Raw genomic sequence first — 15360 nt, 5'->3', positions numbered from 1 at the left:
GGTTCGCTCCCCTTTGCTGTTCATCGCTATCAGACGAAAACCTCATCTCCAAAACAAACTTTTCAGGAAATAAAAAAACCACCATATTTTCCTATTAACGAACATACAACGAAACTTCGGAAGATATTTTGAGTACATTTTCGTCGGCCGAGGCTCTTGAAATGTTCAGCGAATATTGAGGGGAGTCGCTGCTTTCAATACATGTAAAAAAAAATATATATATATATATTTAAAAAAAGCCAGAAATAGAGTTACGAGGTTTTCATTCGAAAATGACGTGTTGCTGGTGAAATCGACAAAAGGAGTCTTGTCACCCAGCCCGGTGTACACTAAGTAGATCATTACAGGGATTGTTTGCTGGCCGACAGTAACCTGAGTGATGAGTGAATTGGATAGGCAGAGAGATATTTATACATGTACTCACAGAGCCCCGGCAATCTGTTGACGTTACAGAAGATAGAGAGATGCTAATGAGCACAAACAACAAGCCTCGGTCCGGCGCTGTGTGTTTTGTCAGTCGTTAATATGTAATAGATGTTTTGGGTAAATTGGCTAATTATATTGCGGCTGATGTCAGTCATTGTGGAGGGAAACGGGGTTAAGGGTGACAGAGCGTCCGTGTCTCTGGTGTGGTAGAGGCGGGCTGGCTGGTTGGCTGACGGGAGGGAGGACGTAGGAAGACTCTGATGGAGCAGTAGCTGGAGTTCGGGTTGAAATGAGATTGATGGGGTAAGATAATGAGCGGGAGAGCTGGCGTTGTGAGGGGAATACACAACCGCTGTCTGTCTGCCTGGGCAGGCGCCTGCCGCGTTCGCCATTCACTCACTCACTGCCTCTCCCACAACATGGAGGCCCCGCCTGGGAGTTGTCAGTCAGTCCTGTGTCAGAACCCCGTCACCTGGGCCAAAGTCCACGGCGACAGGTGAGAGAGGGACAGCAGACAGAGTCGGTGCGCGACAACCTTTGAGCGGCGGAGGGAGGTGATGGAGAGGCGCTGTGGTGTGGTGGATCCTCTCTTTTTTCTTTCGAGAAAATGGAGCCTGTGAGAATAAGGTCTTTGAGAGATGTCTTGTGTGTGTGTGGGGGGGGGGGGGGTGGGGGGGGGGGGGGGTGTACGAGGGTGTCATCTCATCATGGGAAACGAAGGCTCTTTGAGGCTGGTGACAGATTACAGGTCGCAGGTGTCTGTTGTGCTGTGGCGGTGGGTGTTGGAGCAGGCAGGTGGCATGGGGAGGGGTGAGGGGGTTGAGGGGGGGGGCGTCTCCAAGCGGGGACATAAGTCACAAGCATGAAATGCCTGTCGGCACGACTCTGTTGCCCATCAATCAGTTGTGTGGGAAAGGACCGGATGACGAGCACAACCGGTCCCCTCTCTCCACCTTTGTCACTCTCCGGACACCCGTCCATCTTACTCTCTGCTTCCTTGTCACCATCATTCTGTTCCTTTTTCTCCTCCCTTTCCCAAACCTCTCTCCATTTGTCAGACAACTGATTTGACACGATCACTGATCAGTTGAATTCGTTTTTCATTTTGAATGTATCATTGTAGTTGATAATCCTTTTCTAAGACTTTTTATCGTCTTTATTTGTTCTGCATAAGTTATCATAAGTTGTTGCTCCATACAGTCATGCCTGCATTCCTATTGAAATACAACTTGACAGGGCCCTAATCAATTCAAATCAAATGAAAGAAACTGGAACGTTGGTTTCCATGGAAATGGAAAGTGCATAATGCTCTTGTGTAAACAATAGACGACACATGAAAAGTTTGTTCCATTTCTGCCCGAAGAAATTATATCTTGATTGGGTAATATACAGTAGATCTTCATTGTAGAGAAATTCTGAGCAACTTCCATCCACTGGCAAGGGCGGAAAGGAACATAAAGGAAATGTTCTCAGAGGCATGCTCATGCTGTGAGTGCTTTTTCCCTCTCCACCCAGCAAAATTAATCATTTTCTACTGACTTAGGAGTGGAGGAGAGGGTAGCAGACAGACAGACAAGGCCGACGGACTCCAGACAGACAGACTACAGACAGACAAGGCCGACGGACTCCAGACAGACAGACTACAGACAGACAAGACCGACCGACGGACGTACAGAGCACGCTGGCTCGGTAGAAGAGTCCGTCTCTGTCAGTCTGTCAGAGTGAGTCGCTCCTCTGTCTAGTTTCTGCGTCCACTAGCTCTGAGCGGAGTGGAGCGTGGGAGGAATGATGAACGACAACATACTGTGCCCACATTGAGGCCCTGTTTGTCTTTCCGCTGTTAGACGCGCTCACATCCACGGGAACATTTCAATATAGATGAGGCGGGAGGGTGATTGGTGAAAGAGACAGATGGGAAGCCCGTGGGGCTTATATCTCTGTGTGTGTGTCTGTGTGAATGTGTCTGTGTGAATGTGTGTGTGTGTGAATGTGTGTGTGTGTGTGTGTGAATGTGTTTGTTTTTGCATCACTATGACTGTTTGCTTGAAATAAAATACAGTTCTTTATGTGTGTACAGTTGTACACAGCACAAGTGATTCTGAGAATGGGGGATGAGTAGGAGTCTGTGGGAGTGGGAGCATGGACGTCTGTTTACCTTTATGCGTGTTCCTGTGTAGAGGAGAGTAAATTGTTTGTTTTTTCTCAGATCAGTGTAAAGGTCTGGAAGTGCTCTTTACATTACAGGCCTGCTAGATTTTGAAGGCCACAAACTGTACAGTATAGTTAGTTTACTGTAGGTATAAAATGAATCCTATTTACTTAACAGCAGTACTGGATCATCTTCTGTTCTGTCATTACTATCGGGAGCTTGTATCACATAGCCAGTCCTGGAGCCTGCTCTACGGTTCTCAGTCTAGGGGTTAGCCAATGGAATAGACTGAGAACAGACATAACTGCCCTCCATCGTGCACAATCCCTATTTCCTATATAGCTTTGTGTCTTCATTGTCATTTTGTGGACTGTAATATACAGTATGTGCATAATCAGTGGCCTTGAGTGTCAGCCCTGAAACTGCAAGTTTGGGGGGGTCATACCAAATACAACAACAAATGGGACCTGATGCCTCTCTGCTCGGCACTCAGCACTCAGGAGATGGATTGTGGGTAAGGCCTTATGACAGACTAGCGTCTTGTTTATGGGGTGTGCTGTACGTCAAGCTGCCTCATGCTAGGTAAACAGGAGATAGGCTGCTACCCCTATTGGCTGTTCTGGCTCGGACAAGGCTTACTTACTGGTCATTTTTTTAATGTACATGGATGACAGGAGCCCTCTCACTTGGCAATACAAATGTCTGTGTTAGGATACACATGTTTGGTTTGGTCTTTATGAGTTTTGTTTAGCTGACATGTACCGTATGTGCATTAGGTGTAAATTGCATTAAGCCGCTTACAGATGGGTTGTGATAAACGGAAATTGAACCGCGTTGTTGTTGAACCGCATTGTTTGATTGGTTGACAAGACGAACGACGCCCTTCGGTGAACCGTGCGCGGCGGAGCCGCTCAAGACTTCAGCAAATTCATCGTTTGGCGCCTCGAGCGCCGCTTACGGGACCGCCGCGGCCACCTGCAAAACTGCTCGTGTTTTGCCGCCTGGCAGCCTACTCCAGTTGAAGTCTATGAGACCTTCGCCGCTTACCGCGGCCCGTCTGTAATCGCCTTTGTGTGTGAATCAACCAGGGGGAAAGAACGCGACTGGCGGTGTGAGATTAAGGTGTTCATCCATTATTTGTGTATTCTGTATTTGGCGTGTGTACTGTATAGTTATATCTAGAGTATACAGTAGGGGTTTGTTTGTGTGTTTGTGTGACATGCTGGGCTTGGTTGATTCTCTCCAGAGTTCCTCACAACTCTGTCATCCAAGTCACTCGTTCTTTCACACTCCACCCCAGCCACTTTGTGCTACCTCTCCACTGTGACAGGCTGCCAACAGCTGTTTACTGACTGCTGTCTCCATAGAATTAGGAATAAGAACTCAAATTGTCTCCACCCAGGCCCAACATATCAGACACTCAACCAATTGTGTTTTTACCCTCCCAACAACAGCTTCATAATGCATTCGTAAATCTGTTTGAAACGTTAAAGTGATTCAAATGTGACAAGTCCGCAGGCTGGTGTGTTATTCACTCATTTTCGCTCTCACACTCTGGATTGTCGCTGGGGAGACGCGAGGGAAGGTGTTGACTTTGGGATGTCTCTCTGTCTCTGTCAACAGCTACCGGACCTTCGTCTCGGAGGACGCCGGGCCTAACACGCTGGTGGCCACGGTGCTTGCCAAGGACCCCGACGGCGATGGAATCACCTACAAAATCACAACGGGCAACGGCGAGGGCAACTTTGTTATCGACAGCCAGAAAGGTGAGACATATTGTTTACACCCCTCCCTTCCTCTTCCTCAGTAAGTCCTGCTGCTCTCCCTCTTCCCCGTCCCTTCTTGTGGATATTACACTAGATCGGTGAAAGGAATTGTCACGAGATACACTTTAGCTGTTGTTCATTTTGAGCGCGGCTGGTTTTGTCATTACAGATGTCATCAAAAGGTTTGCTCCAATGTCCCGCCTTTAGTCCACCAAGGAAGCAATTTGAAATCGAAAATTGTGTTAAAGGCCTAAACTAATTTCATAGCCCTCCCACCCTGGGTAAATTGCACCATTGAATCTGCATATCGCATTAAAGGGTAATAAAATTACGTTAACAAATTCAATTACTCTGGAACGTCAAGGTGCAATTTCCTTTGTTCATTTCCACTGATAGTAACTGTCAGCAGAAAGGGGAGATTTCTCAACCATATAAGGATATAAATGCCATATAACCCTGACTGGTACACAAAACAAATAAACTGCTATTCATCCATGTCACTTCAATTGCTTTAAAAGGCTGCAGAAGCACCTCTTCTAAAACGACTGTTCTCACACATTTGGGTGGCGTTTTGTTCCTGCGTTGTGTTTTCGCCTCTAGCGTGCATATTGAATGGGTAGCTATTATACATGTTCAAATGTTATCATGCACATCCATGGAGCCCCTATGATAGGCGTCAAGCTCCTTACTGTTTACCGGTCCGACTTAGCATCAGTGTATACATCCTGCAGCTACTGTATGACAAGTTTGCACACTATTATTGGACCCTATTATCTCTTACACTCACCTATGGAGCTGCCTGGGCTCGCTAGAGGGGTTTAGCCCTTGTGTTACTCACGTCGTTAAACTGATGATTTGCTTAAAAAAAATATATATACTGTATATATTTCAAACTATTCCTCACAGCTTCTTATTTAGTTCAAATCCTTCACGGTTCATACCCATATACCGTAGCACTCGTTGGTTTAGGAGGCGAAGAACATATTCCGCACGCACGCACGCACGCACACACAAACACACACACACACAAGCCCCACCCACATCTCATCACTCTCTCTCCCTTTCAGAGATCAAAGTATTTTATTACTTCTTCTCCACGGATCGCCAAATCTCCTCCACATTCGCGAAATGTCCTCAATCATTCATGGGAGATTTTTTTTCTCGGGGACAGATGGTCTGTGTTAATTTGACTGTAACTCAGCGCAGAATATGTTTCCTGAGATTTAATACCGTTTCAAGAATTCAAACAGCAAAGTCAATAAGATGATCACCCTCTTCTTGTATTAAAGACATAAATACGAAGCTTCCGTTCTCAGCATGGGGGGGGGGGAGTATTTACAGAGACGGCGGGCGAAATGTTTACTCCGATAAACAGGTAGATCATGTCTGCGGTTAATGGGAACGGCCCTTCTCCTTTTTCCTTTTTATTGCGTCGTTGTTTGTCTGTGAAGAGCCCATATTGAAGAAGTGTTCTAATTCATCTGCAGGCTGATAAAGAAATCCCCATTGGTGTAGGAGTCGTAATGGTTCATCATGCTGTCCTCCCTCAGTGCCACTAGTTTAGTGGGAGTTTTGCCGTGCTTGTGATGTGAGGTTTATATAACTCCCCCCCCCCATTGATTCACCCCATACTTCACCCCTTTCTCCCTAGGGGACGAATGTAGTCGTTCCTCCCTCAGTCTCTCTCTGCCTTTCATGGCTCCATCCCGCTGTTTTGGGGCCAGACGATGATTAGAGTTGGCGTTGAGAGAGGGGCATCGGCTCCCCATCCCTCCCCCCTGCCAACCCCCTCCCCTCCATCATACGAAGCGACGTGTGCTCAGTGACCCCTGGAGAAACATCTTCTCCATCTTTGATGTGCGATGATATGTGCTGGACGAGTCTCACCGACCATGTTTAGCAGGGTGAGCAAGGGCTGTGACGCACACTGCTGTATGCCTCGGCCTGCCTGACCCAGCACGGTCACACACACACACACACGCACACACGCACACACACACACACACACACACACACACACACACACACACACACACACACACACACACACACACACACACACACACACACACACACACACACACACACACACACACACACACACACACACACACACACACACATGCGCGCACACATTCTTTGACACACACCCATGCGCACTAACATCGATTCCCTCCCCCACGTACTACGGGGACACATATCTTATCGAATGGAAGGGACACAGACTGTATGCTTTTTTTCTTGGAATGTTTTAAAATCTATTTTTCGTTCTATCTCTCAACTCTGGCTGACCCTTTTTCGGGGGCAGTCTTTGAAGTCATCTCGAGATGTTTATGTCATCTTAAGACATTCTCCTCCAGATAGATACTGATGTACGGCAGGCCTCGCAGGCAGTTTTTTGTTCAATTTGTCACATTCTTCCACAATGTATTGGTTTGATGCTCCTGAGTGTACACCCAGGTGTGTGCGTTCACTGGGTGTGTGTTTGTGAGTGACTACTGAATACTACCCCATGTTGCACGCATTTGCAACATAATTCTGTGTGTGTGCGGAGCCATTCTCTCCCTGGGTTGCTGGGAGCATGTGACATGTCCTCCTGAGGCTACACGCTCTCCTTCAACAGGCTTTCTCTTGTAGGACCAGCTCCCTGGCCTGTGGTGCAGCTAGTCTGTCTCTTATAGGACCAGCTCCCTGGCATGTGGTGCAGCTAGTCTGTCTCTTATAGGACCAGCTCCCTGGCCTGTGGTGCAGCTAGTCTGTCTCTTATAGGACCAGCTCCCTGGCCTGTGGTGCAGCTAGTCTGTCTCTTATAGGACCAGCTCCCTGGCCTGTGGTGCCGCTAGTCTGTCTCTTATAGGACCAGCTCCCTGGCCTGTGGTGCAGCTAGTCTGTCTCTTATAGGACCAGCTCCCTGGCCTGTGGTGCAGCTAGTCTGTCTCTTGTAGGACCAGCTCTCTGGCCTGTGGTGCAGCTAGTCTGTCTCTCATAGGACCAGCTCTCTGGCCTGTGGTGCAGCTAGTCTGTCTCTTGTAGGACCAGCTCCCTGGCCTGTGGTGCAGCTAGTCTGTCTCTTATAGGACCAGCTCTCTGGCCTGTGGTGCAGCTAGTCTGTCTCTTGTAGGACCAGCTCCCTGGCCTGTGGTGCAGCTAGTCTGTCTCTTGTAGGACCAGCTCTCTGGCCTGTGGTGCAGCTAGTCTGTCTCTTATAGGACCAGCTCTCTGGCCTGTGGTGCAGCTAGTCTGTCTCTTATAGGACCAGCTCCCTGGCCTGTGGTGCAGCTAGTCTGTCTCTTATAGGACCAGCTCCCTGGCCTGTGGTGCAGCTAGTCTGTCTCTTGTAGGACCAGCTCCCGGGCCTGTGGTGCAGCTAGTCTGTCTCTTATAGGACCAGCTCCCTGGCCTGTGGTGCAGCTAGTCTGTCTCTTATAGGACCAGCTCTCTGGCCTGTGGTGCAGCTAGTCTGTCTCTTATAGGACCAGCTCCCTGGCCTGTGGTGCAGCTAGTCTGTCTCTTGTAGGACCAGCTCCCTGGCCTGTGGTGCAGCTAGTCTGTCTCTTATAGGACCAGCTCTCTGGCCTGTGGTGCAGCTAGTCTGTCTCTTATAGGACCAGCTCCCTGGCCTGTGGTGCAGCTAGTCTGTCTCTTGTAGGACCAGCTCTCTGGCCTGTGGTGCAGCTAGTCTGTCTCTTGTAGAACCAGCTCTCTGGCCTGTGTTGCAGCTAGTCTGTCTCTTGTAGGACCAGCTCCCTGGCCTGTGGTGCAGCTAGTCTGTCTCTTATAGGACCAGCTCCCTGGCCTGTGGTGCAGCTAGTCTGTCTCTTATAGGACCAGCTCCCTGGCCTGTGGTACTGCTAGTCCAGTCTGTCCACCCTGGTGAAACCAGTCATTCTGACAAACTCTCCCAGGCAGCCTCCTCCATGGCAGTTAGTGGCCCATCCCCACCACACATGCCCTGCCCCTGCCCCCACGCTGTCACATCATATTATAATTGATTACATTTTCCTCTTGGCCCAGCCGTGCAACTGTAGCGCTCGTACCACGCCTCATTTCGTAGACAGGATGTCTCCTGATTCCCTATGGCTTGTTGTTGTGTGGCCCTCAGCATCTCACCCTCCTCTCTCCCTCCTCTCACCCCTCCTCTCCCCCTCCACTCTCCCTCCTCTCCCCCTCCTCTCCTCCTCCTCTCACCCCTCCTCTCACCCCTCCTCTCCCCCTCCACTCTCCCTCCTCTCCCCCTCATCTCCTCCTCCTCTCACCCTCCTCTCTCCCTCCTCTTACCCCTCCTCTCCCCCTCCACTCTCCCTCCTCTCCCCCTCCTCTCCTCCTCCTCTCACCCCTCCTCTCCCTCCTCTCACCCCTCCACTCTCCCTCCTCTCCCCCTCCTCTCCTCCTCCTCTCACCCTCCTCTCACCCCTCCTCTCCCCGGACACTCTCCCTCCTCTCCCCCTCCTCTCCTCCTCCTCTCACCCCTCCTCTCACCCCTCCTCTCCCCCTCCACTCTCCCTCCTCTCCCCCTCCTCTCCTCCTCCTCTCACCCTCCTCTCACCCCTCCTCTCCCCTGACACTCAGTGTCTTTCATGTCACCCTGTTAGGCAGAGATAGACAGACCATACTGGTATCTAAAGAGCAACACTGTTAGGGTGTAATATGATTCCATCCAACGCAGACCCTGTGAAAGCCATGGAAATGTTTACAGCACCCAGTGCATTTCCAACGGTTGCATCTGTGCCTGTTTGAGTCTTAGAAGATAAGACAGAATGTATTAAGTGTGTCTGCAACCCACACACACGGTTAGCAAACACCAAAGGCCTGATGAATGCAATATATATATTTTTTTAAAGCATTCAGGAAGAGAGAGGGGGAGAGAGAGGGATGGAAATCTGACGCCCACAGGGTTACGGCCAATTGGAAGGGAAGAAAAAGTCACCAAGGCACCGAGGGGATGGGACGGTCACCGCGGAGGCGAGACGCACCTCAGTCACACGGACAACAGACGTACACCATCCTTTGTTGTTTTATGCACCACCGAAGGTGGGATTGACAACTGCCTTTGTTGGATGCAGTCCCGCGCTGGCCAAGTGTCAAAGACACTGGGAGAGAAGTTGAGGAAGCGAGCGACACGGCTGTTCTACACACCAGATGTGTCAGTCACGAAGAAAGGAGCACGAGCAGACCCTCCGGGGTTGAATTCAGTTCATGCTGTTTCATATACAGGAAAAGGGAAAACCAAGGGCACAATGTGTCCAAAGCGGATAGAACAGCATGTTCTCGCTTTTGCTGCTCTATATAAGTCAGGTGACTTTGCGAACGCAGAGGTTCACTCGTTCATGGTGAGGTCATAACTTGTCTCCGATTGGTTGTTGCAGGTCTGATCCGGCTGCGCTCCAGCCCACCTCCCAGACTCCAGGGGGTAGAGTACGTCCTGAACGTCACAGCGACCGATGACAACGCCTCTGGCGGCCCCCAGGCCCTCTCGTCCACCGCCCAGGTCATCGTCGGCGTGGACGACGTCAACAACAACAAACCGGTCTTTGAGAAGGTAAGCTTCGGTTCTCATTGTCACGGTTCTGATATCTGTTTGGCTCTGACCACACTCATTACAGCTCATTGTGTTTTCCAGCCTCTGTCTCTCAGCCTTTACTACGTACTATTAGAATTAAATAAAGGTGTTGGCGGAGTTCTGAGATGAGCATCAGTACTCTCCTGTTCAACTTCCAGACCTTCTCAAAGTACTCCCCTGTTGACTTCCAGACCTTCTCAAAGTACTCTCCTGTTGACTTCCAGACCTTCTCAAAGTACTCTCCTGTTGACTTCCAGACCTTCTCAAAGTACTCTCCTGTTGACTTCCGGACCTTAGACTTTCTCTCTCCTTCCAAATCGCTCTTGTTTCTCGGTTCCTCTTATCTGTTTATTGCAGCTCCCTCTCTCTCTCTCTCTCTCTCTCTCTCTCTCTCTCTCTCTCTCTCTCTCTCTCTCTCTCTATCGCCTCTATTTATTGCCTCTCCATCTCCTTCCTCCAGAGGTGTGATTAGCCGGCCCGACCCACTCTATTTCTAGATCATCTAAGGGTTTTTAATGAAGTGTTTGAAAGATATGCCGAATCATCACAGCCCTACCTGTTTTCTGCCGATGTTTCAATTTTAAATTACATGGGTTTTTACATTTGAGATATTTGGAGCTAATTGTGCCTCGCACAGTAAAGCTAGATAACTCCCCGTAGTCCTGGGAGCATTTTGTACGTGTGCGTGTTTCACACGTTAGGCTGCAAGATCAGCTTCAACCTTTTCATGTGCTCTCACACAGCTCCCTCAGGCCTCCCTCGTGCTTTTGTTTCTTGAATGGTTTTAGTTTCTATTTATCTGCGCTAACATGCTCAAACTATAGTTGAACTGAGGTGCGGACAAGACTTTCCCACAAAAGGGGGGAAAAAAGTCCAAAGAGAAAAAGTCCAAAGAGAAAGTATTTCAAAAATAAAACACAGCTGGATCACTTTGCCTGTGTGCTCAGTTTTTTTCCTCCTCTGTGCAGGCAGCAAACAGCAGGCGGAGAGAAGAGAGAAAAATGCTTTTATGTGGTTTTGTGCCCTTGGTCCTCCTGCTCCTGTGTGTTTGGCTGAAGTTCAGGCAGTTCCTGTGGATTTGTGAGCATCAGTTACTCAGCGACTCCTAAGAGAAGGGCCCCTCCTGGGCCCCTGGGTTGTCTGTGAGAGTGCCATGTCCTGAAGCTGCCTAAGAGGGGGGTAAATGCGGCTGGAGAGGGAGAGGGGTGGAAGGGGGCACCGTTTGAGTTTGAGATCCACCACAGCTCCTCTCATCCCTGACTGGGACTCGCTTAGGGACACCTGACCTCTGAAAACACATTGAATATGGGCCTAGAAAGACTTTGACTAATGGTTAGAGGAAGGGGTGGCAGAGGAGAGGGAGGAGAGGGAGAGGAGGGTGGAAGATGAGCTCCCTTGTCATTAATTAGATGTCAGAAGTAAGCATCAAAGACGAGCTGCTGAATTGATCTGGGATTCTTTTTCCTTTTTTTTTGAAACGCTGTCTCTGTCTGAGGCGCGCCAAAATGAGCCATCTGATGATGGCAGAGAGACGGGATTTGGAAGATTTGACTGTTTTCCCTTCACACACACCGAGCAAGCGCTCAGATGACGATGAGGATAGAAGGAAGGTGTGTGGGCGTCGGAGCACATCCGAATTATCCAGGCTTACTCCGTATCTCTGTGGATCTGCTTCGATGGAATTGATTCAAGGCCGCTTTAATTATAAAACACAGATGAATCTCTACAGAGCAAAACATAGAGGGATTAATGAGAGACAGTTCCTTCCTCAAACCCCTTCCCCCCCCTCTCTCTCTCTCTACTTCTTCACTTCTCCTTTTCTATAACTCCTTTCAATGATTCACTCCTATCTCTCCGCCCTCGTTCCACTGTCCTTCTCCCTTTTTCCCTTCTCTTTGGCTATTTCATAACTGTCTCCCATCCCTATCTATTTCATTCCCTCCACACATGTCCTTAATATACTGAATGACCTTTTTCTTTCATTTCATCCCTCTCTATGCATCCTAATTTCTCTCCCTCTGTCATTCCTCCATTACCCATCTTCTTCTCTCTCTCTCTCTCTCTCTCTCTCTCTCTCTAACTCACTTTCTCCCTCTATCCCACTATCCCTGTCCCTCTCCCCCTTTCCCCCTCAGTGCCAGCAGTACCGGGAGCGGACCACGGTGCTGGAGAACCAGCCTGCGGGAACGTTTGTCCTCCAGGTCCACGCCGTGGATGCAGACGAGGGCTCTAATGGGAGAGTCACCTATGGATTCATGCACAAAGACAGCACTGTGCCTGCCTTCAGTATCCACCCAGACACAGGTACAGTACCGTCCAACTTCACTGTTTGGTTGTGGACCCTAGTAGCATCCCCATAGTGTTTATGTCGTCTGGTACTGAAAGGGTTGAGTCTCTGCAGCTCTCGCTGGTGTTTCTCAGTCTCCCTCTCTTTCGATGGTCTCTTTCTCTCTCTATCTCCCTCTCTCTCCTCCTCCTCTCCGGATTGCTTTGGGAACTGCCTTGAAGTATTTCATGAATTCCAAAGTTCAATCTAATTCACTTTAATGACACCCTTTCAAAATGTGTCAGCGCTCAAAAGGGGAAGAAAAGACAGCATTTGAAAAATGTTCACAAGCCCTCTTTTAAAAATGAATTGCTTCATGAAATGTAACTGTTCAGTGGACATCAATCATTGACCTTTTATAGGAGAGAGAAAGGAGTGAAAGGAGGGGGATTGGATTTGCATGAACTGTGAGGAATCCTCAGAATGGCTTTGATTGAATTCAAGTGCAATTTCCAAAAAACACCAAACACTTGATCATATACCTTAATAGCACATCCATTACAGTGTACGCACGTCCTTCATTAGTTTATTGAGATCTGTAGTTGCCTATCATCACATTTGCTAACATGATACATCAGATTCATTCAGTGGCATAGCTAAGCCAAAATTGTATAAATAGTATCCTACACCCTGGCAGTAGTAGCATTTGAGATTTGTTTTGTGTGTCCGGTCTGCCTTTGTCCGTTGCCGTAGCAACCACTGTATAACACTGTTCCGTCAGGTGTGATAGTGACGTCCAGGAAGTTTGACCGCGAGCGCCAGCGGGAGTACGCGGTGACGGTGACCGCTACGGATCAGGCAGCAGACCCCCTCATAGGGATCTGTCAACTCAACATCCTCATTCTCGACGAGAACGACAACAGTCCCAAGTTTGAGAACCTACGCTACGAGTGTGAGTGCTGGGGATCACACACACACACGCACGCACGCACGCACGCGCACACACACACACACACACACACACACACACACACACACACACACACACACACACACACACACACACACACACACACACACACACACACACACACACACACACACACACACACACACACACACACATAATCTAGTTCTACTATTGATCCAGTAGTATTTGCAGATCATGTCATGTCTACCTTGATAATGGTTCATTGACAACACCACATCTGTGTTGTTCTCGCCAAGACATAGTTTAATCAGCAGAGCTAATACTCATCATTTTTTCAGCCAATTGAATATGACGTGTTGTCTACACCACAGACTTCCTTCGGGAGGACACAATGATTGGCACCAGTTTCCTGCGTGTGGCGGCCCACGACGATGACTACAGCACCAATGCCGCAGTCACCTACTCCATGTCTAAAGAACAGCCAGAGTACCTGAGGGTAAACCCCCTAACCGGCTGGGTCTACGTCAACCAGCCCATCTCACAGGTCAGGAGCACAACCCTAACCCCTAACACAACCACATAACCCATCTCAGCTGTACGTTAAGTCGTCCAGCCCCAGGTTTCATTGGTTGAGGCGAGGACTCGTTACGGAGAATAATTCCAGCTTCAGCGAGAGTATCGAGGAAGTCTAATAGTTCTTTGAAAAAGTCTTTATAAAGCCAGCACATATCTAACGAGCTAGTGTTTGAGAGCTTTTCAGACGTTTTCTTCTTTCTTCTTCGTTGGGTAGTCTGTAAATGTCCCTCCTCAGGGGAGAATGTTTTATCACAAAGCAGGAAATGGGAAGCCTGGTGTAGCGAGGAGGTGTTATTATGAGTGCTCCTAGGGAAGCTGTTGCTATGACTACAGAGTTCCCCTGTCAGCAGAACGCTGTTGGGTAGCATTCTGTCAGTCATCAGTGATGAGACAGTGTCATTTACGTTCACCCGTGGGCCAAATACAACCAGCATGTGTCCCTGACCCTGTGACACTCCCTGACCTCTCGCTGTAATCTGATCTACGCGATCACAGAGAGGGCTTATGTTTCATTACTTCTCTAGCTGTCCTGCCTCTTCACCCCAGTCTAAACTGCTAATATTTCAGTCAGCATGTGTCATGTAACAGCTATGTTGTTGCTATGACTACAGAGGACCTACATCACCCGGGAGATAGTTGCCACGGACGGGGGGAACCGGAGCAGTTCGGTGGAGCTGTCCGTCACCATCACCAACGTGAAGAACCAGCCTCCGCAGTGGGACAGGGACAGCTATGACGTGGTCATCCCAGAGAATACCGTCAGGGACACAGCCATAGTGGTAAGATGGGACCGGCACAAACAGGCTACGTCCCAAATGGTATTCTATTCCCTATGTAGTGCACTACAGGGCTCTGGTCAAAAGTAATGCACCAAATAGGGAATAGGGTGCCATTTGGGATGCAGGGGTACTGTGTGGGTGGAATGTGGGGAGAAATAGATGAAGTCATGTTTTAACATACACATGGGGTTATCTGTCCTGGGGGAGATAGAGGGACATAGGGGTTATCTTAGGGCAGAGTTGAACATGAATCATGATGGAATACAAAATTAGGATGAGTATGGCAGATGTAACCTGAAACTGGTATTCTGAGGTACATGGGGTTTAGAGAAAGGTGAGTTAAGGGGAGGTTGGGACATGATGACACACATTAGGATAGGTACATATTACAGAATTGGGGCTGGTAACTTGAGAGAGGTATTTTGAGCTGTGAACCAGTATTTACCCAGGGCTTCAAAGCAAATAAAAGCATTATGGAGTAGACTTGTTTGATCTGACATTAAAGTTGTTTACTGTACCGTACAAACACTACAACACTGAATGACACTAGCTGCATTTACCATGTCTGTGCAGTAATGCACAGCGATGCATATTATGACGTACTGTATGCACACCAAGCTATTATAGTCTATGGCAAAAACGAGAGTAGATAATTCCCTCAGGGCTCAACCTCCATCCCTACTCTCCCATCCTCCATCTCTCTGGCACTTGCTGTGTCCTGGGATAGCCCTACATCCTAATGGCAACTTACTCCAGCCAACACCCCCCTCCCTCTATTCCCCCTCTCCCTACCCATGTCCAGACTCATCCTCCATCGCCTCTATTTTAAGCCAACCGCTTCATTACTTCTACGAGCCGGGCTCTGGCAATCACGAGCCCTGGATTATTCATAGGCATTTGCTTTTAT

General features: G+C 48.8%; 1 protein-coding gene across 1 annotated transcript in view; it reads left to right on the top strand.

Annotated features, from left to right (window-relative positions):
• The window catches only part of LOC139576225 (neural-cadherin-like), a 188249-nt gene that overhangs the window by 94121 nt on the left and 78768 nt on the right, over positions 1–15360 (top strand). The window contains exons 7-12 of the mRNA XM_071402025.1: positions 4199–4341; positions 9708–9880; positions 12037–12205; positions 12949–13119; positions 13470–13642; positions 14286–14453. Of these exons, the coding sequence (XP_071258126.1) occupies positions 4199–4341; positions 9708–9880; positions 12037–12205; positions 12949–13119; positions 13470–13642; positions 14286–14453 (997 nt within the window). The remainder of the gene's footprint in view (positions 1–4198; positions 4342–9707; positions 9881–12036; positions 12206–12948; positions 13120–13469; positions 13643–14285; positions 14454–15360) is intronic.

The sequence above is a fragment of the Salvelinus alpinus genome, chromosome 5 (genome assembly GCF_045679555.1).
Source record: "Salvelinus alpinus chromosome 5, SLU_Salpinus.1, whole genome shotgun sequence".
Taxonomy (NCBI): domain Eukaryota; kingdom Metazoa; phylum Chordata; class Actinopteri; order Salmoniformes; family Salmonidae; genus Salvelinus; species Salvelinus alpinus.
The sequence above is the reverse complement of the archived record's forward strand: the minus strand, read 5'-3'. Positions and strand labels throughout refer to the sequence as shown.